Source organism: Pipistrellus kuhlii, unplaced genomic scaffold (assembly GCF_014108245.1).
Source record: "Pipistrellus kuhlii isolate mPipKuh1 unplaced genomic scaffold, mPipKuh1.p scaffold_m20_p_9, whole genome shotgun sequence".
Taxonomy (NCBI): domain Eukaryota; kingdom Metazoa; phylum Chordata; class Mammalia; order Chiroptera; family Vespertilionidae; genus Pipistrellus; species Pipistrellus kuhlii.
Genome location: NW_023425595.1, coordinates 2721599 through 2746038, shown reverse-complemented (window position 1 = coordinate 2746038; position 24440 = coordinate 2721599). Strand labels below are relative to the sequence as shown.

General features: G+C 39.9%; 1 protein-coding gene across 1 annotated transcript; it reads left to right on the top strand.

Moving 5' to 3' along the window:
- The first annotated feature begins 159 nt into the window (after positions 1-159).
- Positions 160-21536, top strand: LOC118713643 (APAF1 interacting protein). The gene is made up of 7 exons (XM_036428478.2): positions 160-302; positions 6980-7080; positions 12075-12123; positions 13392-13509; positions 15172-15307; positions 20477-20644; positions 21226-21536. Exons 1-7 carry the CDS (start codon positions 246-248, stop codon positions 21323-21325), a joined length of 729 nt encoding a protein of 242 aa, XP_036284371.1. The 5' UTR covers positions 160-245; the 3' UTR covers positions 21326-21536.
- Positions 21537-24440: the final 2904 nt, after the last annotated feature.

The following is a 24440-nucleotide window of genomic DNA, read 5'->3' as shown; positions in this document are numbered from 1 at the left end:
GTGCCCTTGAGTCTCGGTTAAAGCCTCTTGGCCCCGCCCCCAGCCTCGCTGGCCCCGCCCCCGTTCAGGCTGCAGCGCTGCAGGCTACCCAGTCAGCGAGGCCCTCTCCCAGCCCCGCCCCTCGCCTGGTCCGCCCGGCCCCTGGGCTGTCCTCAGATTTGCCTGATTGTATTTAAGATCTCGCCTTGGTAGTGCAGGCGTGCGCATATTGATTGAAGGCCACTGGTTCCCCTGCAGTCAGGGCCATGTCTGACTGTTCCGCTCTGGAGGGAAATTGTTGCAGGCGGCGAAGCAGCGCGCAGGTAGGGGCGGGGCCGCAAGTGTCTTTTATTCCAAGGAGGCGAGGCACTGCGGGTGGGATACGGCGGGGGCTTCCGGGGCTGCTGGACGCAATCCCCACGTGACCCCGGCGGGCTGCAGCCCACGCTGCACTGGGCGACCTGAAGGCTTGTGCCGCTCGCATGGGCTGGGCTGCATCCTACAGCGGGAGCAGGGCACTTCCGTTAAAAATAAAAAAGGGAAAAATAACGGAGGAGAGTCCTAAGTGTGTGTTTCAGAGCAGCTTGTCATTGTAGGAAGGCAGGCCAGGCGAGGAAACGTGCAGCCCCGGAGTGAACGGGAGCAGACACCGAGCTCTCCAGCGTCCCTTTGCAGCACTGGCCACCAGCCGGAGGTTTGCCAGGCACGCCCCGCAGGCACACGGGAAACCTCCGCCTGGACCGCGGCTGTGCCTCCGTAGCCAGCACGGTCCCTCGGAGCAGGTTTCCTGCCTCCGTGTAGACTAGAGTGATTATGGGATGATCACTGCAACGATTATTCCTGAAACTGAGGTCAGAGGGAAATCCACCCTGGGACTGTATATGCTGTTCATTTGCTTATACACACCCACAGTTTTATGGAGCTCCACTGTGCTCATGAATACAGCGACGATTAAGGCAAATGGCCTACCGTAGGGATACCTGACAAATGAACAACTTCGATGCATTGTGAGAAAGCTTGCCTAAGAAGCAGAGATAACATTAGCCCCCTCATCCCTCCCCCGTTATTCTTTCTTAGGGCTGACGGTCCCAATGAAAAAGTAATAACCAGCCAGAGATTTTGTGAAATACTTGTGGGGGAGGTGAACTTTTCCTCTACCCTTCTGGGTTTTTTTTGGCTGGTCCAATAATTAACATGAGACAGATTAAAAAAAAAAAGACTAAATTAAATTACATAGTACATAAAGGAACCCCATATATACATACTAATAAGAGCCAGGGCCCCCCATATGCATGGAGAAGGTCATTCTTTGATAAAAAAAGAGCAGATGTTAAGTAATTAGAAGCTTGCCCTGCCTTATAGACAGGTCATGAAGAGTTATTTCTGGTAATAACTCTTATGAGCAAGACCCCAAATTTAAATTCTTTAAGGGAGAAATAAAGGTTTCTCCTGAGTCTGCAGGGTCTCGATTACCTTCTGCTCAAAATTACTCGGGTGCCAAAGTGGTACATCTTAGGAGGCCTGTTCTGAACCCCTTAAGTTTCTCTCCAAGTATTTTGATGTCCTACTGCTAGCCTCTGAGCACCTCAGGCAGGCCTCTGGGGAGCTTCCCCTTACATTCCCTAAGTAGCTACCGCAAAACACCACCATCTAGCCTCATCCTCTACCAAGCCCGTTTCACAGGCAACCTTGAGTTTTCATCAGTTTTCTCACCCAAAGTTAATCCTTTTTTTTAAGCTTCTAAAATACCTTCTAAATCCATGTCCATCATCACTTTTTGCAATTTCCTTTAAAAACTCTTTCCACAGCCTCCTTCCTGGTCTGGTCTTTTGTTTCCTTGGTCACCACCCTCATCCTCTCCTTTCCACTGCCACTGTAGAAATGTTGCCAACCCAAGATCTGGTCATGTCATCTGTCTGAAACTGTTCAGTGGTTTTCAGGTACCTATAACATCAAGTCCCAGCTCTTGTGCATCTGCCTCCCTTTCCCCTCCATTCCACAGAACCTAATTTATAACCAGTTCCAACTACTGGATTCTCTCTGACTGAAATGCCCTTTCTCCTCTTATTCCCAGTCCATTAAGACTTAGCACAACCATCCCTCCTCTAGGTTGTTTTTCCTAACTACCACTCCCTCCCACCCAGAGCTTTCTGCTCCCAGAATCAGCTTGAATTATATATTGCTTTGTCACATCATAACTGTTAACTTCTTTCCAAGATTGTGAGTTCCTCAAGGGTACGAATTTTATTTTCCTCGTATTCATTTCTTTGGGGCCTTCAGCAAAAGTTGCTGAATGAATGAATGAATGAGAGGGCTCCATAATTAATACCAAAAGAAAGGCACATAGAGCCAATGCTGTGTTACTGAGTCCAAGGAAGGAGTGATATTTGCTACCATGAGAGAAGGAAGATAGGTGAAGTGGGCAGGGGTCTGGTGTAAAGGCTGACAAGCAGGAATCTGGCAGCTAGAGGCAGGATTGTTCTCTAATAATCCAGCATAAGCAGTACCAGTACAAAGACAAAAAAAGGGATTCTTGGCTGGCAAGAAAATGTCTTAGTTATCTATTGCTGCGTAACAAGTGTCCCAGAACTTAAGCTTAAAACACAAACATTTGGTGGACCAGTTTCTGAGAATTAGGAATCCAGGAGAGTTTAGTTGGAGGTTCTGGCTCAGGGTCTCCCATGAGTTGGCAGCCCAGCTGTCAGCTGGAGCTACAATTGATCTCAAGACTTGACTTCAGCCAAGTTGTTGGCAGGCCTCTGTTCCTCACTGATTTTTTACCACAGGTCTCAGTTCTTCATCGCGTGGCCTTCTGCATAGGCTGTAGGAGTATCTTGAGCAGCTGGATTTCCTCACACCAAGTGAACTGAGGAGAGAGGACAACCAAGATGGAAGCTGTAGTCTTACAGCCTAATCCCAGAAGTGACATAGTACCGTTCTGCAGTAGTCTGTTGGGCATACAGACCAACCCTGGCACAATGTAGGAGAGGAACTATATACCATGTTGTGAACACCAGGGGGTCTTTAAGAGCCTTCCTGATGATTGACATCCACAGCTAGGATGAATAGAAGTGGGAGATTTATGTAAAAAAAAAAAAAAACAACAACAACAGTGAAAATATTTGAAAAGTTAAATTAGGGCAAGAAAGCAGAAGGACTTAGACTAAAAAGTTGTTTTGCCATTAGATGATGTAAGGAAAGGAGTTCAATAATCAAAATAGTTTATTATTTTAGTACTAATAGTAGAGTGAAGGGTAAGCGGAGAAGGAGAAATTGTAGGCAAGGAGACCAAATAGGAAAAGATAACCTTAATCATCCCCAAATATCAGTCTCTGAAGGATTTTCTACCCGACTATTGCAAAATAAAAATAAGGACAGTAAAAAAAGTGAATTTCACAAAATTAATGCATTTTATTTCAAGGATTAGCTTTCATTCTGAGGTTATCTTTCCTACTTTTCTTATGTTAAAAATGTACTTTATTTTTGAAAGAATATACCTTCTTTCAAAAATAATGAAATTGCATTAATTGTTAAGTATAATTAATTCTATAACTTGACAACCTTATGTCAGTCCCTAAAATTTAAAAAGAAAAACTACTGATCTTGAACTTCACTAGTCTGAGAATCACTGATCCAGGTTATTAATATAAGGAAACTGATACCCAGAAAGGGTCACTGACTTGCCTTAGGGTCTTCAGGTTTCTAGTTAGGGCGTGACTAATGTGAAGAAGAGTTTTGTGTTTGTGTTTTTTAATATAGTTTATTGATTTTTTTACAGAGAGGAAGAGAGAGGGATAGAGAGTTAAAAACATCGATCAGCTGCCTCTTGCACACCCCCTACTGGGGATATGCCCCCAACCAAGGTACATGCCCTTGCCTGGAATCGAACCTGAGACCTTTCACTCCGCAGGCAGACGCTCTATCCACTGAGCAAACTGGTTTCAGCTGAAGAAGCACTTTTAAATGTGGCAAAAGGCTTTGAGTGGAGGTGAAGTGGCACAGAAAAGCAGTACAGTATGCGCCTAGAGGACGGTGAAACGGATGTGCGGAAAGCAGCAAACACCAGAGACAGACAATGCTGACAGTTTTGCTGTGTCTGCATCCAGTCCCTTCCTGGGGCCAGGGTCAGGAACAATTGTGACTGAAATGATTACAGATAATCTCACAGCCATTTGGGGATAACGCTTGATAACTACAGACAAGAATAAACTCATTTCAAGCTGGTCTATTTTAATATTTTTTTGTGTGTAATTGTCATTGTTTCAGGCTAGACAAGGTAAAGGGAATCATTGTTAGTGCGCTCTTAGAGGGTGTCAGGCCTGTGCATGCATATTTAGGAGGAGGAATATGCTATGGTTATGTATGCTTGGGGCCATCTTTAGGCTATTTTACAACTCTGAGTTGTAGGTGACTGACAGCAGTGCAGATGATGATTGTTCATAGAGATGAAGGTTGAATTGTGGTAGCAGTTGTGACATCTTTCTGGTTCCCTCATTAGTTGATGGGTTAAATAATATCCTTAACACAGGTTTATTTTATGTTTGTATTAGCATCTCCAAGGTAACCTGTCTGAGTAGTAATACAGGTCTCTATGCTGAGATTGAAACAAAAAGTAGAGGAGAGAATCTGAGCCATGGTTGGCTGTCAGGTATCTCAGCGACGGTTGAGACTGATTTTCTTAAAAAGCTCGATTGAAAAATTGAAAAAATAAAATGCCGATTCAAATGCCTTAGACTTTAATGTCTTTAATATATGCAAGACACTGTGTACTGGTAAGTGTTCTTCCCTCACTTAGAGTAGGACCTCAGCTATAAGCAGTTGATTGTAATCCATCTTTAGATATGTCTATCTAAATTCTTATTCTAATTGAAAATCAGATGTAACAATATTAGACAAGTTATGTCATTGACATTCAGGGGAAAACTAAATACCAAACCTTTCCTTCCTGTCAATTCTTGTTAAAATATATATATTCTTATTTTTACTTTGGACAACTTAAATGATTGCATTTTTACCAAAGATGTCTCTGTTGGTTCCCCCTGCTAAGAGGTTGTTCTTGAAATTGTAAGTTTGTGGGTTTGAACAATTGAATGAAATTGCATTAACAACAGCTGCCTTCTCATTGTTATTCCTGTAGAACAAAGCTGGCTAATTGCTATAATACCTCAGTACTGGAAAAGACAAAAGGGCAAAGGGAGACCCTTAATAACAGACCATTTTTCTATAATATTTGGAACTTGCTGTGAAAGTTGATGGTTCTAAGGATTGGAAAAGTACAGGAGTCTTCTCATTAGCTGTACTTTACTATATAATTAAAATAACATTTGTATCTCTAAAAAAGGAAACAGCAAATTATACACGGTATGGCTAGATTTAGTAAGGACAGATGTAAGAAAAACCAACATAGCTTGACTATTAATTTTAATTCAAGAACTTTTAACTCATTAAAATGGGAAGGAAACTAACATTGTGTCGCACAGTGTGCTGGGTGCTTTATATTCATTTGATCTCATTTTAACCCTCATGATGTTCTCATTTGATGGACCAGTAAACTGAAACTCAAAGTCATGTAAGCCTAAAATTATGTAATATGGATTTAAATGTATGCCCATCTACTCCTAAGCCATATGTTGAAACAGAACTTAAAAGGATGTCAGTGTTCCCACCTTCTTAACTTTATATTTTGAATCTATTCCATCAAGTTATCATCCTATATGATAAAAGGCTAATGTGCAAATTGACTGAATGTTGGAATGACTGGTCTCTATGACATGCACTGACCACCACATGGGCAGCACTGCTCAGCCAGAAGCCAGGCTCACGGCTCTCCAGCCTCCATGGCAGCACTCAGTCTGTCCAACTGATAGCTTAGACTTCAGTGGGACATCCCCTGAGGGCTCCTGGGCTGCAAGAGGGCACAGGCCAAGGTGAGGGGACTCCCCCCACCCATGAGTTTTCCTGCACTGGGCCTCTAGTTTATAATACATACCTAAAATAAAATGTGTATGTCAGATATTAAAAGGTGAGTTTGAAAAACTACCATGATTTCAGAAATCCAGTTAGGTAGCTGAAAATTCAGTCTGTTCAACACTAATTTGGATTCAAAGATGTTTTAAGCCTTTTTACCCAGTGCCAAGATGTTGTAGGCAAGCTTCCGTGCTGTGCTCTTCTGCTCAGTGGGTCTATTTTAGATAGAGGGAATGACCCCTTGGAGTCTCTGGTGTATATAGCAATTTTCTGTTAGATGCCCTATTTGGGGCGTGCCCTAGATTTTATCTGTGTTTCTAGTAGTTTGCATAGCTATCAAAATTGAAACTCAAAGTCATCAGAGTTCTGCAAATACCTTCAGGGAAATGATGGCTTTGGAGCTCACTTCCCTTCCAGGTAGACTTACTCTTTTTTTTTTTTTAATAAGTTTTTTTTAAATTGATTTGAGAGAGAGCTGGAGGGAGAGGAAGAGAGAGAGAAGCATTGAGTGGCTTCCTCCTGCATCTGTCTCCCCTCCTGGGGATCAAGCCCACAACCTGGGCATGTGTCCAATAAAAAAAATTGAACCAACACAGAATATGAACAAAATATTGTATGTCCTGTATATACGGCCTTACTGAATTACTTGGTGTAAAGAAATTTGCTAGATGACAAGCATGTTCCTTTCAACATTACATTTTACTTTATTTCAGCCATCTCAATAGACACTTTGTAATATACTGTATAATGGACATTTCCCCACTTTGTTCTTGGAGCCTATTTTCAGTAATGGACTATAGGCCTTATTCTGAATAATTTCTGGTTGCCAATTATATAATAGATCCACTTTCTAAAAACTAAAAACAAAGCATGTTTTATAATAGCTTTCTCTATCATAGTACCCTCTCTGTGGTAGATTTTTTTTCTTAAACTTCCTTAAGTTAGCTTATTAATAGAGATATCAATAATAAAAGCTACAATAGTCACCTGCTAAAATAACATCTATTTTAAAAATAATTTTCCTCTTTTGAAGGACAAGGAACACCCAAGATACCTGATCCCAGAGCTTTGCAAACAGTTTTACCATTTGGGCTGGGTCACGGGAACTGGAGGAGGAATTAGCTTGAAGCATGGGTAAGTTTTCAGCTGATTTCATTTCTGGGAATTCCCCGTAGAAGCAGACCATGGGGAGCCTAATGCACATATATCCAAACAACTGATGCAGTTTTATGTGATAGTGAAGGTATTTCATCTCCACTTTGAGAAGTAAGTATTTGCATCACAGAGTGAAACAAGTATGCCGAAGTTGCAATATAATAAATAACTAAGGATTTTGGAACACCATTTCTAACCAGAATAACCTGGTCCTCAGTCTTTGGAGTCCCAAAGGTAAATATTAATACATGCTGCCAGGTATGTTCATATGTCTGGAATTGCCAAGGTAAACAGGATTTGCCTTAAAGGTCCAGAGGCATATTTTAAAACCACTTAAATACAGATCACCAACTATAGAAATCCTAAAAATTATATGTTATTGAGTCAAAAGAAAGGCAGTATACCTTTCTAAGCACATGTATCATTATTAATGGAGGTAGCACCTGATAGTTCATGAGGCTCAGGACAAAATAGGAGGTTCTGAACTAGAAACAGGAGGAGTAAATAGTATTTAATACTTCATTCAATTATTCAATGTCTTTTCTCCAAGAGGATGAACAAATAGGCAACTTACTGACAATGAAAAGAGAGGTTAAGGCATCTCATTCTCTCAAGTGCTTCTCCTCCTGAAATGGTTAAGAATATTATTGTCTGGAGGCTGAATGTTAAACTGAGTAACTTGATTTATTTCTTTACCGTAACTCACTTTCTTTAATGAAATCGGATTACTACAACATTTATATAATATTGAGTATGTATAGTAATGCTTCCAAGGAGGCTGCATTGTGTGAAAGGAATGTAAAATATAGTCAGGACATTTGGGACAAAAGGGATTTTATGGCATCCCGCAAGATGAGATGATGCCATTGTAATTTTATCAGATTCAAATTACTGAGAAACTCATGAAATATTAATTGAAGTGGGAGTAACAGCAGGGATCTTAGTCAACCACTTTCACAGTTATGTGTGTAGGGGGCGCAGTCGGTCTGGGAAAGTCACATCCCATGAGGTGCATCGGACATTCATCTATGTCTCTATCCTTACCATCAACCCAGTACCAATGTGCCAAGTCAGCATCGGGCAGGCTTTTGGGTTATTTTGCCAAAACTTTTGAGATGACCTGTTACTAGCAAAATCCCATGAAAATCATGTTTGTTGTTATTTCATGCATTTAAGAGTTGAGTCCTAGCAATGGTTTCTCAGCTGTATTATTCTAAGCATTGTCCTTAGTTAACACCTTTTTTTTGCATATGCAGAAGTAGTTTGTATATGAACAAAATAGAGCTTTCTACCAAACTGAGCTAAAATAACCATTTTAACTGGCTCTTTTGAAAAAAAGAAAGTGAAATTAGAAATAGAACACAGATAAAGGGTCATTGCAAATCTAAACAGGGTTTTAAAAATATATATCTATATATATAAAAGATTAAGGGACTGTTTGACTGGTAGCTCTGATGCACACTGACCACCAGGGGGCAGGCACTTAATGGACAGGCATGGAAACAGAACAGACTGATGAATCTCAGATGGAAGAGGGAAGGGGAAAGATGGGAAGAGATTAATCAAAGATCTTATGTGCATACTAGAGGCCTGGTGCATGGGTTCATGCACTGGTGGGGTCTCTTGGCCTGGCCTGCCGGGATCAGGCTGAATCCTGGGTTGCGAGAGGGCACAGGCCAGGCCAAGGGACTCCACCAGTGCATGAATCTGTGCACAGGGTCTCTAGTATAGACATATAAGACTATGTTTTTCCTAGAAGAATTTTACTAATCCATATATTAAGTTGTGTGGTCACCCTAAAACACTCACTGACACCTTTTAAAAATTCAATGGCTTTTATAGCACTACAGTCCATTCATAAGAAAGTTGCCTCGTGTGTAAATTTGTCTTAGATTCTTAATGGCTAAGGAGCTCCTCCTGGGGTTCTTAAGTGGGAACAGCCACAGTTTTCTGGCCCTGCATTTGGAATCTTATTACATTTGTGCCTTACATAGTAAACTAAGTAATTTGTACCAAAATATCCCACTTTTTTCCTAATACTTAAATGACTTTCCTAATACTTCAAAGCCCACATCAACTACTTTGTTGGCAATATTATTCTCACGTTATTAGGGAAAGTTTGGTTTTCTTCGTCTGATGCTTAGGAATGAAATACACACCCATTAGATTATGTTTCTACAAAAATACTGACAATAAGCTCTTTAGGAATATAAAATTATTTACTGATTCCATGCTACTGATGTGTGAGATCAAAAAATGTATATAAAAGAGCTTAAGATGCACATAAGAATTAAATCAGAAGAAGGAAATGGAGGACCAAGAAAATGACAGTGAGCAGGGTAATCCTAGGATACTCAGAAGCCATTGTGTTTAGGTTGGGCACTACCATTCACATTTAGCATTTCCTGCTTTCCCAGCTGTAATATTATATGTCAGAGATACTAATCCTGTTGCATGCTATTAGACTTAAAGTTAATAAACTCATATATAGCCAAGATAATTAAGGCATAGTAAGATTCAAATGACTAGACAGTAAATAAAGTAAATGTATTATGGACTCTTGGGTTTTGACTGTCTGCTTACCACTTAAGAAAGAGCAGGGAGTTTAGAGAAATAAATTCCAAAACTTAATACCTTGAAATTTAAAATGCTTTTTGTTTGCGGCTTACGGCACCAAGTAAATACTTTACTTTTAGTCTCTGGCATATTTCCCTCCTAAGATAAAAGCTCTGTCATCTTTGCATTTTTATCCAGATACCTCCTTCTTTGTAGGTGTAAAAATACTTTTCTAAAAAAATCTATTTACCTAATCTTTTAATGACCAATGTTGACAAAGTCTGAACTAATTTTTATTTTACAAAGGCAGTACTAAAAACAGGTTTGGCCCACCAATCACTTGAATAAACAGGATAAATACCCTGGATTTTCCTACTTTGTGGATGGGTTTTATTTACCAGCAGACTGTTTTATACTTTACTTGGCTTTGTTCCCAGGACGGCCTGAGTTTTTCCCACATAAGAAGACCTGCAAGTCCACTTCCCACTGGAGGTCATTTGACTCCATACCACGCATGATTCTAGAGTTTCTTCCATGTGACACAGGACAAAATATTTGGACCCCTGGTAGTTGTAAAGGGCCCTATTTAACTGTGTTACCCCCTACCCATTCCCACGACTTCTAGAGCAGGGATGGGGGGGCCTTCCTTCTGCCACGGGCCATTTGGATATTTATGACATCATTTGCAGGCCATACAAAAGTATCTACTTAAAAATTAGCCTACTGCTGAAACCGGTTTGGCTTAGTGGATAGAGCAGTCTGTGGACTGAAAGATCCCAGGTTCGATTCCGGTCAAGGGCATGTACCTTGGTTGCAGGCACTGTCTCCAGTAGGGGGTGTGCAAGAGGCAGCTGATCAATGATTCTCATCGATGTTTCTAACTCTCTATCCCTCTCTCTTCCTCTCTGTAAAAAATCAATAAGATGTATATTTTAAAAATTAGCCTATTATACTTGGTCAAACATTTAATGAACTCACCCCTAATGCCTTGGCAGGGCCAAACCAAATGATTTCCCCGGGCTCTCTGAGGCCCCCATCCCTGCTCTAGAGCAGCAGTCGCCAACTGGTGGTCCGCAGACCACTGATGATCCATGAAGTCTGAAAGGTTGGTGACCACTGGTCTAAGGAAATCTTTGGAACAGCGGTCGCCAACTGCTGGTCCCAGTGGTCCTGGAGGTTCGAAAAGTTCCAGTGGTCTTCGAGGTTCGAAAGGTTGGTGACCACTGCTCTAGAGGAATGGCACTCTGTGGTTTTCTTATGCAACGAAGCTCTGAAGCACTAGCTACTTGGTGAAAACAGATGCGTGAAGGTTGCTTACTGTGCTTTGGATTTCCCTGCCATGATCAGGCCAGGCGTTTATTTTCTAGACCTTAATTTACTAGGGGACCATTAAAGGAACATTCATCTCCTTACATCTTTGTCAGTTCCAAGTCTGTAGATTTACTAATGACCTGGACTTGACAGTTGGATTTAATAGAGGCTGCCATCCTCATTTTCACTATGGAACAGTATTTATTCAGTGTCCATGCCTCAGCGGCAGAAGCTAGAGCATGCATTTGCTGGTGTTTCCTTCGCTTGCAAATCTGGCAGCTCTGATACCCTCTGGAAGCCACTGAAACTGATAAATGAGCCAAAGGATCTTTCTTGAGTGGAGGAGAGAATTTAGAGAAGACTTTGAAATTAATTTCTCAAATCAAATTTGAGAGCACCTTGTGAATGATAGGGTATAAGACAACATCCTATAACAGAGAGATCTCCAGATGTAGCCATGCCTTTTACATTTGTCACTTTTATAATTGTTTTAGCTTTTATTTCCCAATATTTTCATAAGGTAGATGTGTTTTTCAAACAGGAAGCATACTGTTCCACCCCAAAAGTAGCCCAGTTAATGCTGTAGTTTAATAAACTGTAATTTAACAAACTGTCCAGCAGAGGTCTCTGAACTTCATGTTTTCTAATAAGAGCATGCCTGCAGGACTTCTACTCCTAGTGAGCATGTTTCCTCCTGATTGGATTTTTAGAGTAACTGCATTCCGCATGTGCTAGGATAAACTCTGCTCATTCATGCTTCAAGATTCATGCTAAAGACTTGTGTTTTCAGATTGTATTTCTCCACACCAGGTGAAAGCCTGGTTACCAATGATTTTGCCCCATGGAAAGAAATAAATACACATTCCAAAATATAGAAGACTCAAGCAACTTGCAACATTTTACGCTGTCACCAGCAAGGCAAAAGCATTCAAGTATTTGGTATTCTTTCTATACGGCCTATACCGTTAATTAAATTAAGCTGTTACATGTATGACTTCATTATTCAGAACACTAATGATTGGACTGCAAGGATACATTTTTTTCTTTGTGCAAAAGCAGAGCAATAGAGTTAACTAAATACCAATTTCTGTTCTTTGTGTTACCAGCAATGAAATCTACATTGCTCCGTCAGGAGTGCAAAAGGAACGGATTCAGGTATGGCAAAGAGGTCCTTCTTAAACCCAGATGTAGTTCTTCTCTACTTCACTGTTGTTTTTGGAAATGGAATTAGTTGTAAAAGAAATGTTAGTTTTGAAGGGTGGTAATATGATGATAATTTAAATAACTAATCAACAAACATTAGTTGAATAACCATTAAATTCTTTTTAAGGTCATAAGTGTCCTCCATGCAACCAGTATGAGTTGAATTCACATTCAACCTCTAGAGGGCAAAAGTGAATAACACAAGCTTAAGTCATATAATCAAAGGGATCCTAACTTTGTAGCATTATAACTCCATCTTTATCAGACTAGTAGGATAATCAGATTGATGGTCTCAAATACACGGAGATGATTTCTATTTAATGATCGCAAAGCTATTCCAAGTTAAAGTCGTAAAACTTATTTCAAATTTGGAGAAGACTCATTTGTGTTAATGCTAGAATAATACCTAAAATCTACTTAAAACAACCACATCATATTTAACATCGGTCTGAGGCATAATGGTTCATTAATAAAACATTTGTAATAAACCCTATAGTTTGTAATACACCTGGAGAATTAAAGTTATAAGTCAAATATGCACACATTACTAAGAAATGTCTGTGGCTCTACATAATTCCTTAGAACTTTCAGAATAATATACCTTATTGAGGTTAACATCTGAGAGTGCCTGTTAAGCATCTTGGAATAAGGAAATTAAACTTTGTAGTATTCTTCTTATATTATGAAATTATAACCCCCATCTTAGGATAATGGCTTCTTTATATAGTCTCTCTGAAATATAGTTGTGAAATTACAGGGCTAAATTGAGAACTTAAATTGATGAAATGACAGCAACATCATTGAATACATGTTAAATGTTCCATACTGTATCAGTTTCTTCTTCGGATTTTAAAGGGAGATTTTTTTTTTTTAGCTTTCTTTAAAATATTTTCATTAGTGTAAACTATTTTTTATTCTCAAAATGGGTAAAAATTTTGAGAGAGAAATTACAATTATATGAATATTTAAAATATGAGTTGAATATGTATAATTATCACTCTGCATGTGAGTGTATACTGTATCCAGGAATGAGCAAAAGTAGGTTTACATTTGTAATACAAAGATAATACAATAAATAATAAATAGTAATATAAGAATAAACTTTCTCATATTGACAAATGTAAACCTACTTTTCCCTGCCCCTGTATACATAAGAAAGGGGACATTTCTAATGATATTGTATAAACTTTCTTTTTTTCTTTTTTGCTCTCTGTAAATAGCCTGAAGACATGTTTGTTTGTGACATCAATGAACATGATATAAGCGGACCTCCGTCGTATAAGAATCTAAGAAAAAGCCAGTGTACTCCTCTTTTTATGAATGCTTACACAATGAGAGGTAGGCAGAAATGTATTTGATATAAAGAATATTTGCAGAGTAGGCTCTCCTAAATAATGCCAATGATTGCTGCAGTTAACATTTCTTGGATACCTACCCTGTTTCCCCAAAAATAAGACAGTGTCTTATATTAATTTTTTCTCCCAAAGATGCACTAGGTCTTATTTTCAGGTGATGTCTTATTTTTTGACGTCAGGACTCTGTGTAACATCACTGGTTGCTAGACGCCAATCGGGGCGGCCCTAGCGACTAGTTTACGGTAAATTAATTTTCATTCTGAGTCAGAGCTGAGGGGAGCCAATTAAAGTGTAATATTTTCGGGGGATGCCTTATATTTCACTCAGAAGGAAACCTGTAAGTAGGTCTTATTTTCGGAGGATGTCTTATTTTCGGGGAAATACGGTACTACACACCCAAACTTTCAGTGTGTTAACCCCTTCAGTCCTCGCATCAGCCTATGTGCAAGGTCTATTAGTCCAATTTACTGGTGAGAGGACAGAGGCTCTGGAAAAAAGATATTTTCCAAAACAAACAGCTAGTGAGCATTTTGGGTCCAGAATTCCAACCGAGATCTGTGGGACTCTAGTAGATGGTCGAGTAGACCAAAGATTGTGTTTGTAATCAGGTTCCCACTTTCAGTTTAGAGTTATACCTCTGGGAACTTGTAGTGGAAGTAAATCTCCTTTTGAAAAATGTACTGTGTGATAAAAATAGGAGTCTTATTTTAAATCCCCCAAAATTGCGGTAGAAGACAGCCTATAAAGGTTGAACCTAGAGGACACTGTGAAAATGGGAAATCGTAACCGAAGTCCTGGCTCAGCCACAGCGGTGATGTCATAGACGGTCGCTTTCATGAAATCTGTATTGAGCAAGTCACCATGCTCTCCTGTTCCAAACATTGTCATTTCAACTGACGATATAATTGAAGGAAGCAGGTTTTCCCAGCGTGAAGCTTTCCCAGCATGAAGCTCAACAAGCTTACCGACTTGTATAGCATACAAGTCCTTTGTACGTAAATTCATTACATCTACACCTCAGAGTCATCCCTTATGCTACCAAGATACGTCCTGTACTATGAAGCCTAACTTGGTGATCAGGGGTCAGGTGGACCTGGGTTCAAATTCAAGTGCTGTCACTACTGTCCGTGAACCATGCACACATTTTTTTAACTTCTCCGAGCTTCCACTGACCATGAACTGGTGACCTCTGTGGTGATTGTGATGATGCGAAGAGATGACATAAAAAGGGAATCCCTAAGTAGGTGCCTGGCACATAGGAAGCCCTAAGTAGGTGATAGTAGTATTGTGATTGTGATCTCCATAATCGTTATAGCTGCACTTCAGACCATCTAAGAGCTAGTTCGTGGGCACATGTAAAGTATAAGGAATGGTTCTGATGCTTGTAAAGTGTAATTTAAATTTTTTTTTCCTATTTTTTGCTTTCTGGCTCCTCTATTAGTATTTCTATTTTCCTCCCTCCCTCCTACCTTACTACGTACTGCCAACTTATTCCATACCTAGAACAACAAGTGCATAAATAAATGTGCGTTCCAATGCGTACGTGTGTGTGTGTGTGTGTGTGTGTGTGCATGTGTGTATTTTTTCTTAATTTTAAGGTATAATTTAGCTTTCACCTCACGTGTGACTTTTCTTTCCTCCCCAGGAGCAGGCGCAGTGATTCACACCCACTCTAAAGCCGCGGTCATGGCCACCCTTCTCTTTCCAGGACCGGAGTTTAAAATTACACATCAAGAGATGATAAAAGGAATAAGGAAGTGTACCTCGGGAGGGTATTACAGGTATTTTCTTTTCTACTTTTGCTTAAAGAATTTGAAAAACATTTTTCCTCTTTTTTATAAACAGGCTACTGATTTTTAATTTATTTTTTATTTATTTTTATTTTATTATTATTATTTTTAATTTTTTAAAAATTATTTTTTAAAAATATATTTTATTGATTTTTTACAGAGAGGAAGGGAGAGAGATAGAGAGCCAGAAATGTCAATGAGAGAGAAACATCGACCAGCCGCCTCCTGCACACCCCCTACTGGAGATGTGCCCGCAACCAACGTACATGCCCCTGACCGGAATTGAACCCGAGACCTTTCAGTCTGCAAACCGATGCTCTACCACTGAGCCAACTGATTTTTTAATGCACTTAATGAGATGTTGTGGAATCTGTGTTCAGTAATACCCCACTTGATGTTATACTTCCAGATCTCTTCTTAGTGACACAGATCAGATACCTCCCCTGACCCTTTTCACTGCAGCCTTGGTAAATGATTAGCAACATGAGTAATGAAATGATTGTCAGAGCAAAATGACAAGACCTTGGCTGAAACTTCTGTAGAGATGGAAAGATTATGTCCCTACACTGAAGCACCCAGAGAGCAAGGTATCCCCATCTTCACTTAGTCTGCAGGGAGTTTCAGTCCCCACTAAAGTTTTCTCTTAGTTTTTATTTGATTTCATATTTCTAGAATCCTATAGATTGAAAGCCTAATATGCTAAGTGTTTGGTTGTCCAGTTGGCCGTTCAACCATTTAAAGTGTAATATGCTAATAATATGCTAAGACCGATCAACTGCTTGCTATGACATGCACTGACCACAAGGGGACAGATGCTCCGACTGGTAGGTTAGCTTGCTGCTAGGGTCCAGCTGATCGAGACTGAATGAGACAGGCTGGACACGCCTTGGAGCCTTCCCACAGTCCCTCCCTAACTGGCCAACCCCTACGTCCCTCCCCAGCCCCAATCATGCACTGTTGGGGTCACTTGGCCTGGCCTGTGTCCTCTCACAATCTGGGACCCCCTAAGGGGATATCAGAGAGCCAGTTTTAGCCTGATGGCAGGATGACTGGTTGCTATGACACTCCTCAATGCGGGAGCTGCCCACAGGGGGAGCACTGCTCAGGCAGAAACTGGGATCACAGCTGATGAGCGCAGCAGTGGTGGTGGGACCTCTCCTGCCTCTGCTGCAGTGTTAAGGATGTCCGACTGATGGCTTCCAGACTGCGAGAGGGTGTAGGCCGGGCTGAGGAACCCTCCCCATCCCCTCCCGAGTGCAGGAATTTTGTCCACCAGGCCTCCAAGTATGTTCCTATTTATAAAAGTTTTATAATTATTTCCATTAAGTAGATCTCCATATTTTTATAATTTTTCAGTCTGGAAAGTAGCATAGATAGTATAGAACAAAGGCCTAGACAAAAATCATATAATTTCACCAGCCCACAAAAATGTAGTTAATATTCATCCATCTAGAATATAGTGACATGAGGAAACATGTTCTGGGCTTGGGTACAAGCTCAGCATTTTATTTGAATGTATCGGCATCCTTACTCCTGAGTCTTCATTTCCTAAAGGGCCTTGTTTTGGGGAAAGGGGTGCCAGTTTTATAAAGTGTCCTGACAGCAATATCTTATTGTTGCTGCATGTAATAGAAAGTACATGTTTAAACTAGTGTGCTGAGAAATTAATTTGATTTGATTGTAGTTAATATTTATTGTGTGCCTAAAGCATGCCTCAGCACCATGAAATACCTATTTACAAAAGTTAAATATTTATATTATGAAAGTATACGTACTAAAGAAAGTATAGTGCCTTTTCCATATCTGGGTCTTGGAGGAAAGGCATTATGTGAGATATCAATTTCATCAGTATTTGGTTGCTTTGGCAAAGGAATTAAAAAAACATGAAAGGGTGGGTAGAGGAATAGAGAGCTTTTGAATTCTGTGTGAGAGAAAAAAACAGACATGAGTTTTTAAAAATATATTTTATTGATTTTCCACAGAGAGGAAGGGAGAGGGATAGAGAGCTAGAAACGTTGATGAGAAACATTGACCAGCTCCCAATGTACATGCCCTTGACTGGAATCGAACCTGGGACCTTTCAGTCCGCAGACCAATGCTGTATCCACTGAGCCAAACTGATTTTGGCAGACATGAGTTTTTTTTTAAAAGATGCCATTTCTTATGTATTGTAACATACACATTTAGTATATTTTGTGAATGTTTCAGAATTTAAAAAATATAATTTTTTTTGAGACATCCTTTGTAATTTTATTTGAGCCTGGCTTGGAAATCAGTAACATAGTCATTATTACAGCTCAAGGGGTAGTGATATTTTATCAGAGTTTGGGAAGAATCCTGAGAGTCCAGTTTTCCAAAGAAGGAGTAAAAGAATGTGGATGAAGAAAGAAAGAAAGGTTCTGATATTCTCTACTCTATTTTTTAAAGTTCACCTTGGGAAAAAAAAATTCACATATCCAGCTCTTATCAGGGGAGGTTCCTATATATATATATATATATATATATATATATATATATATATATATATATGAATATGAATATATATATATACACACACACTAATAAAAGGGTGATATACTAATTAGACTGGGAGACCTTCCAGACATCCTTCCAGACAAAGCCATGGTGGCAGGGTCGAGGCAAAATTGGTTAGGGACAATTAGGCCGGCAGGGGAGGGCAGTTGGGGGCAATCAGGCTGTCAGGGTGGGAGAGAAGTTAGAGGTGATCAGGCTGGCAGGCAGAGTGGTTAGTGGTGGTCACGCAAGCAGGCAAGCAGTTGAGCAGTTGGAGCCAGTGGTCCCGGATTGTGAAAGGGATATCCAAGAGGCATGTGGAATCAGGCCTAAATCGGCAGTTGGACATCACCCAAGGGGTCCCGGATTGGAGAAGGTACAGGCTGGGCTGAGGGACACTCCCCTTCTATCCCCCTGTGCATGAATTTTGTGTACTGGACCACTAGTCCTATATAATAAAAGCCTAATATGCTAAGTGTCCAGTCGTCCGTTCAATTAAAGTGTAATATGCTAATAATATACTAAGGCCCCTCAACTGCTCACTATGACATGTACTAACCACCAGGGAGCAGACAGTCGACCAATTTACCAGTCACTATGATGTGTATTGGGCACTAAGGGCAGATGCTCCAACCAGTAGGTGAGCTTGCTGCTGGGGTCCAGCCAATTGGGACTGAGCTAGACAGGCTGGACACGCCCTGGAGCCCTCCCACTGTCCCTCTCCGGCTGGTCAGCCTCCTGCTTTCCTCCCTGGCCCCAATTGTGCACCAGTGGGGTCCCGTGGTCTGGCCTGTGCCCTCTCACAATCTGGGACCCCTTGGGGGATGTTGGAGAGCCATTTTTGGCCTGATCCCACTCAACACAGGAGCTGCTCACTGGTAGTCAGTGCGTTCCCACAAGGGGGAGCGCGGCTCAGCCAGAAGCTGGGCTCACAGCTGGAGAGCGCAACAGCAGTGGTGGGAGCCTCTTCCGCCTCCATGGCAGCACTAAGGATGTCCGACTGGGCCTAAACTGTCAGTCAGACATCCCCTGAGAGCTCCTGGACTGTGAGAGGGCACAAGCTGTGCTGAGCCGCACTCCTCCTGAGTGCATGAATTTTCTGCACTGGGCCTCTAGTTTAAATTAATTGCCCTCCCTTTTGGAAGCAAATGCATGTACATAGTATAGTGGAAAGAACACAGTTGGTGATCATGGACTATCCTTGCTCTGTCCCTCATTTAAATGGTAAGGATTTGTGTTCCAGCTTTAAAGTGGGTGGCCTGGATTGAGTTAGCTTTCAGGTCTTCTTTTGCTGTGAAATAAATTTGCCCCTGGAAATATGTCTGACTGTTCAGTATATGCTAGAGCAGTGGTCAGCAAACCACGGCTCATGAGCCACATGTGGTTCTTTGGCCCCTTACGTGGGCTCTTCCACAAAATACCATATGCAGGCGCGCACGCACACTGCCATTGAAACTTTGTGGCCCATGCGCAGAAGTCGCTTTTCAGCCTGGGCGAGTCTATTTTGAAGAAGTGGTGTTAGAAGAAGTTTAAGTTTAAAAAATGTGGCTCCCAAAAGAAATCTCAGTTGTGGTACTGTTGATATTTGGTTCTGCTGACTAATGAGTTTGCCAACCACTGTGCTAGAGGAAAATGTAAGCTTATAGTTTTCCTGACTAATATTAGGAAAGATTTGTGACTAGCAATTCATTCTTTCCATATGGAAGGATATTTTATAATTACATCTACTTTACTTAAATGAAGTAATGAGCAACTCCCTACTGTTAATAATAATGATTGGCCACGTTACATATGACAGCTACTTAGTCTGTACCTGCCCTAACATAGCAATTTCTGATAATGCTTCAGCAGAGCTTTTTGATTAAATTTAGCCCTTACAGAGGGAGTGAAAAAGCAAGTGTTATATTACCAAGGCAAGAGAAATTCATGTAAAAAGGAAACTTGTCTGAGTTTTGACTGGTTATAAATGACCTCAGGGATAGACTTAAACTTTATAATAATTATTTGCTTTAAATGTTATTACATGAACAAAAAGGAACACTCGTTCTGATTTCATTATATTAAACAAGGTGAACTAAGTGAAGTTCTTGACTTAATGATGTTCTGAAATGATATCATACCTTTAATAGTGATCTCCAGAAGTTTCTTGCTAGCCCAGTGCCACAGTCCACACCTGTATTTACTTGTCTGAGACGCTCAGGTCCTGCAGAGTTAAGTAAAAGGTTTTGTATCATTGAAAAATTCCTATTCAATAAGTAGTTCAATTGTTAATCCCTCCTTCAGTTCTGATGCTGAACTCTATCATTCCCCATCTCCTGTTGAATATATTTTGATTGCCTCTGCTACAAGGAAATACTTGTATGATCTTGATAATTTTTTTTTGGTTAGGTTTTGGTATCCCATACAAATTTCTGCCACTTAGTCTTGGGATTGGAATGATGCCTGCTAAATTCCCAAGGCATCTTTTGATACAGATGTTTGTGCAAGATACAAAGAATTAACATGCAGCATCTTGTTCCGTAACTTCAAGTGGCTTTCCAGATACAAAGAGGATGTCTAACTGGTTGCTTGAAAAACTGTAAATGTTACATATGAATACTTTTGTTTTAATTGGGGGGGGGGGGGATGGCTTGTTTCATCCTGTAGATACGATGACATGTTGGTGGTACCCATTATTGAGAATACGCCTGAGGAGAAAGACCTCAAAGAACGAATGGCTCGTGCGATGAATGAATACCCAGACTCCTCTGCGGTGCTAGTCAGACGTCATGGCGTCTATGTCTGGGGAGAAACGTGGGAGAAGGCTAAAACCATGTAAGCATAAATCAAAGAGCATTTGGGACAAGTCGCTACACTCTCAATGTGAAAGAGAACAAACTATATCTTAGGATTTATGTTATTGATCAAGTTGATTTAAATATTTTTTATTATTTAAATCTAGATATTTGATTTGTATCGTGTATTCATTTAATAAGAAATACATTTTTACTTGACTGGATGAGCTACTATTTGGAAAGACACCATGCACTTTGATACAAGGAAGCAGTCGGACCTTGTTTGAGGAGTTTAAGGCTAGAATCCAAGTTATATAACGGCCTGCTACATTTATTTCAAAAAGTGGCACATAGTAACAAATTTAAATTTATATCAGTGGTGCATTTAAAATTCCCTTTTATATCCTGAGAATTATATAATACGGTTGCATGGTCCAATATTGACACTTTCCATGTTTTAACAATGGTGGAGGCAAAATAAGAAAAACATAGCTTGAAACTGAGAAAAATTCCTAACCAGCTAGGAACAGGGTTAACTTATGGAGAGGAGAAGTGTGAGGATTAGGTTTGGATGACTCTGTTTCTCTGAGGACCTTCAGCCCTTTTTGCTTTCTTTGATAGGTGTGAGTGTTACGACTATTTGTTTGACATCGCCGTATCAATGAAGAAAATTGGACTGGATCCTACAAGGTTTCCAGTTGGAGAAAATGGGATTGTATAAGCCAAATGGACGTTTATGTACAGAGACAAAGCTTATCTTAACTGTCACTGAAATGAAACCTGACTTTTTAAAAATTGAACCTGCTGCCATTAATTTGCCACTATACACTGCAGAGGATCACTCTGAATATCTTCTGACTTTGGATGGTATTTGCTTAAATTCTTGTCATTTTGAATGACAATGCAGTAGAATAAAAATTTTTAATAATGAATGTTTCTGTTTATTTTTAAATCCATAACAGCAAAAATACTTCCCTTTAAATTAATTCCCTTTTTTATATATACATTTCCAAAGAATTCCTCTTATTCTTCAAAGTTGCTGGTAATAATAGAATTCATTGGGAAATTTCCACTTAATTATGAGATGAGCGCTTTCTTGTTTTTGCCAAAACTAGTGGTTAGTTCTCTGTATTTTATTTGACTTTGCAGTAGCATGACTGGTGGCCACTCCCTCCCTGAAACATTGTTCTCAGGCTTCCATGACACTAGATGGATGTGACTTTCTACTTACCTCACCTGTTGCTTTTGTGGTTCTTGAATTTCTCTCCTTTATCAGATTTCAAAATGTTAGGGGGCCTCAGTGCTCTCTGCCCTTAGCCATGTCTTCATCTATACTCTCCCCCTCCCCAGCTGGTTGGCAAACTCGTTATTTGAGTGATGTGTTATAAAATCACTCACAATTTTTCTATTAGTTTCAGACTTAATTGCATCCATCACATTTAATATAATGAAGGAAAAGGGGATATTGTCCTAGGCTGAAGGACAATTCTTCCTCTCCCCGCCCCCCCACTGCACGAATTTTGTGCACCGGGCCTGTAGTAATAAGTAATTACATAAAATTTATAGCGTAGTAAACACTCATTCTTCTCATCAACTTCTCAACAATCCTGTGTTGATAATGTTATCACCATTTACAAAAAAAAAAAACAACAACAAAAAAAAACAAAAAAACATCTGGTGAACCAGGTGACCATGTTTTATCAGTTTCCATACCTGTGCCCACAAATATTTGTTTTCTGAGGAAATCCCCATGTTACAAATGAAAACATTAACTTGCTCAATGCCTATGAGTGGTAGAGGTGGGAATTTGGCTCTAAATTCCAGGTCTTTGGCTCTAATTCTGTGGCATTTAACCGGGATAAGCAAATACCTCTGCTAATACCAATCTATGCATTTGATTGGTTAATCCTTAAATTGTTCAAGATAATGTAAACAGGGACATTTCCAGGTTGACATATCTATTTTCATTGTTTATATAAATTTCAGGTATATTCTTTCTGACGTTTTATTAAAACAAAATATGTTGAATAAAACATTTTAACAATACTTATAGAGATAAGTAACATCAAAATGTTATTGAGTATTAGGATATTATTAAAGAAATAACTATTTCCCTCCCTCCCTCTACAATTCTTAAGAATAATCTTATTTACACACACTGATGAGCCTGTACATTCCTGTCTTCCCACTGGGTTCTAGTAGGAGAATCCTGGTAACCTCTCTTTCATGGAACTAGAAATGTGTTAATTTTGTTTAAAATCCAAACCTCTGTCCTAACTGGTTTGGTTCAGTGGATAGAGCATTGGCCTGTGGACTGAAGGGTCCCACTTCGATTCTGGTCAAGAGCATGTACCTTGGTTGCAGGCACATACCCATTAGGGGGTGTGCAGGAGACAGCTGATGGATGTTTTTCTCTCATCAATGTTTCTAACTCTCTAACCCTCTCCCTTTTTCTCTGTAAAAAAAATCAATAAAACATATTTTTAAAAATAATAAATTCAAACCTCTAAGGGCTTTGCACCAAAGTGACACTTTCCAATGGCACTTTTCTTCTTCTTTTTTTTTTTTTTTTAAACCATTCCTTTTACAGGATATCAGGTATAATTCTGCCCTTTAAATTCCCTGGTGTTTAGCAATTACTGCAGTTCATTTAATTGCTTGGCATCTCTAAGTAGTGATCTTATCACACAAAGGAATGAATTCACTCATTTTGATCTACATTCATTAATGCCACATCAGCAATCCCTGTGTGCTTTTTATAGCAATTCTTTGAAAAAGTCTTTCCTCTGTTTCCTGAGTTTCGGGATCTATTGTAATTTTCTCCCCTGCCTCTTCTGATCCACTTACTTCAAGCTGCTGATCTCCCTTCCCAGCCTCCAATGACATTGTTAAAACCTCACCTTGTGAAAGCTGGCATTGTGAAAGATATTACTTTTGCCCCAGGGAACCTCAGAAGAATTGCCATTTAGCACTTAACAATCATTCTGACTCACCAACCTGACAAAAAAGTGTGATTTTAACCCAGGCCTTAACTACTTCTAGCTGTTAATCTTCAATCATTCACTGTCATTCACATACTCTTCAGGCACTTTTCTTATTTACTTAACAAACAAATCACCCCCTATAGTTCCAATATGGCATAAAAACATTACTGTAAACCAAATCCTCATTACCTTAAAGTATATTATCACTTGTAATCTTTCTTAAATCTTTCACTTGCCCTAGCTGCTTAGTGGATAGCCCATCAGCCTGCCAACCAAAGGTCCCAGGTTTGATTCTGGTAAAGGGTATGTACCTTAGTTGCAGGTTCCTCCCTGGCCCAGGCCCTGCTCAGGGCTCCTGCAGGAGACAACCAATTGATGTGTTTCTCTCTTTCCTTCTTCCTAAAAACCAATGGAAAAATATCCTCAGGTGAGGATTAACAAAAAGAAAAAGAAAAAAAGCTTTCACATCCCATGACTGAGGTTTTCATACTCATTTTCCTTTTCACCAATTACCTCTGCTCATTCATTCTTAATTAAAGTGATTTTATTCATTGCTTTATTACTTTTTTCTCCCTTTGCCTTTTCTTTCTTTTTATTCTTTAAATATACATCTTTTGTTTTTTACTTTTATCTTTCTGTCCTGACATACTTTCTCTCCTGACACCTATGTTCTCAACACGTTAGTACTTTGAGTATTTTTGCAATGACCTTGAGCAGAATTATTTAAACTTCTTCTTCTTCTTCTTCTTCTTCTTCTTCTTCTTCTTCTTCTTCTTCTTCTTCTTCTTCTTCTTCTCCTCCTCCTCCTCCTCCTCCTCCTCCTCCTCCTCCTCCGCCTCCTCCTCCTCTTCT

What these genes read in the sequence shown, in the direction of transcription:
- LOC118713643 (XM_036428478.2), top strand. Translation starts at nt 246, where the DNA reads ATGTCTGACTGTTCCGCTCTGGAGGGAAATTGTTGCAGGCGGCGAAGC. An exon ending in ACCTCGGGAGGGTATTACAG is followed by an intron (nt 15,308 to 20,476) that starts GTATTTTCTTTT and finishes TTCATCCTGTAG; the next exon opens with ATACGATGACATGTTGGTGG. An exon ending in TGGGAGAAGGCTAAAACCAT is followed by an intron (nt 20,645 to 21,225) that starts GTAAGCATAAAT and finishes TTTCTTTGATAG; the next exon opens with GTGTGAGTGTTACGACTATT.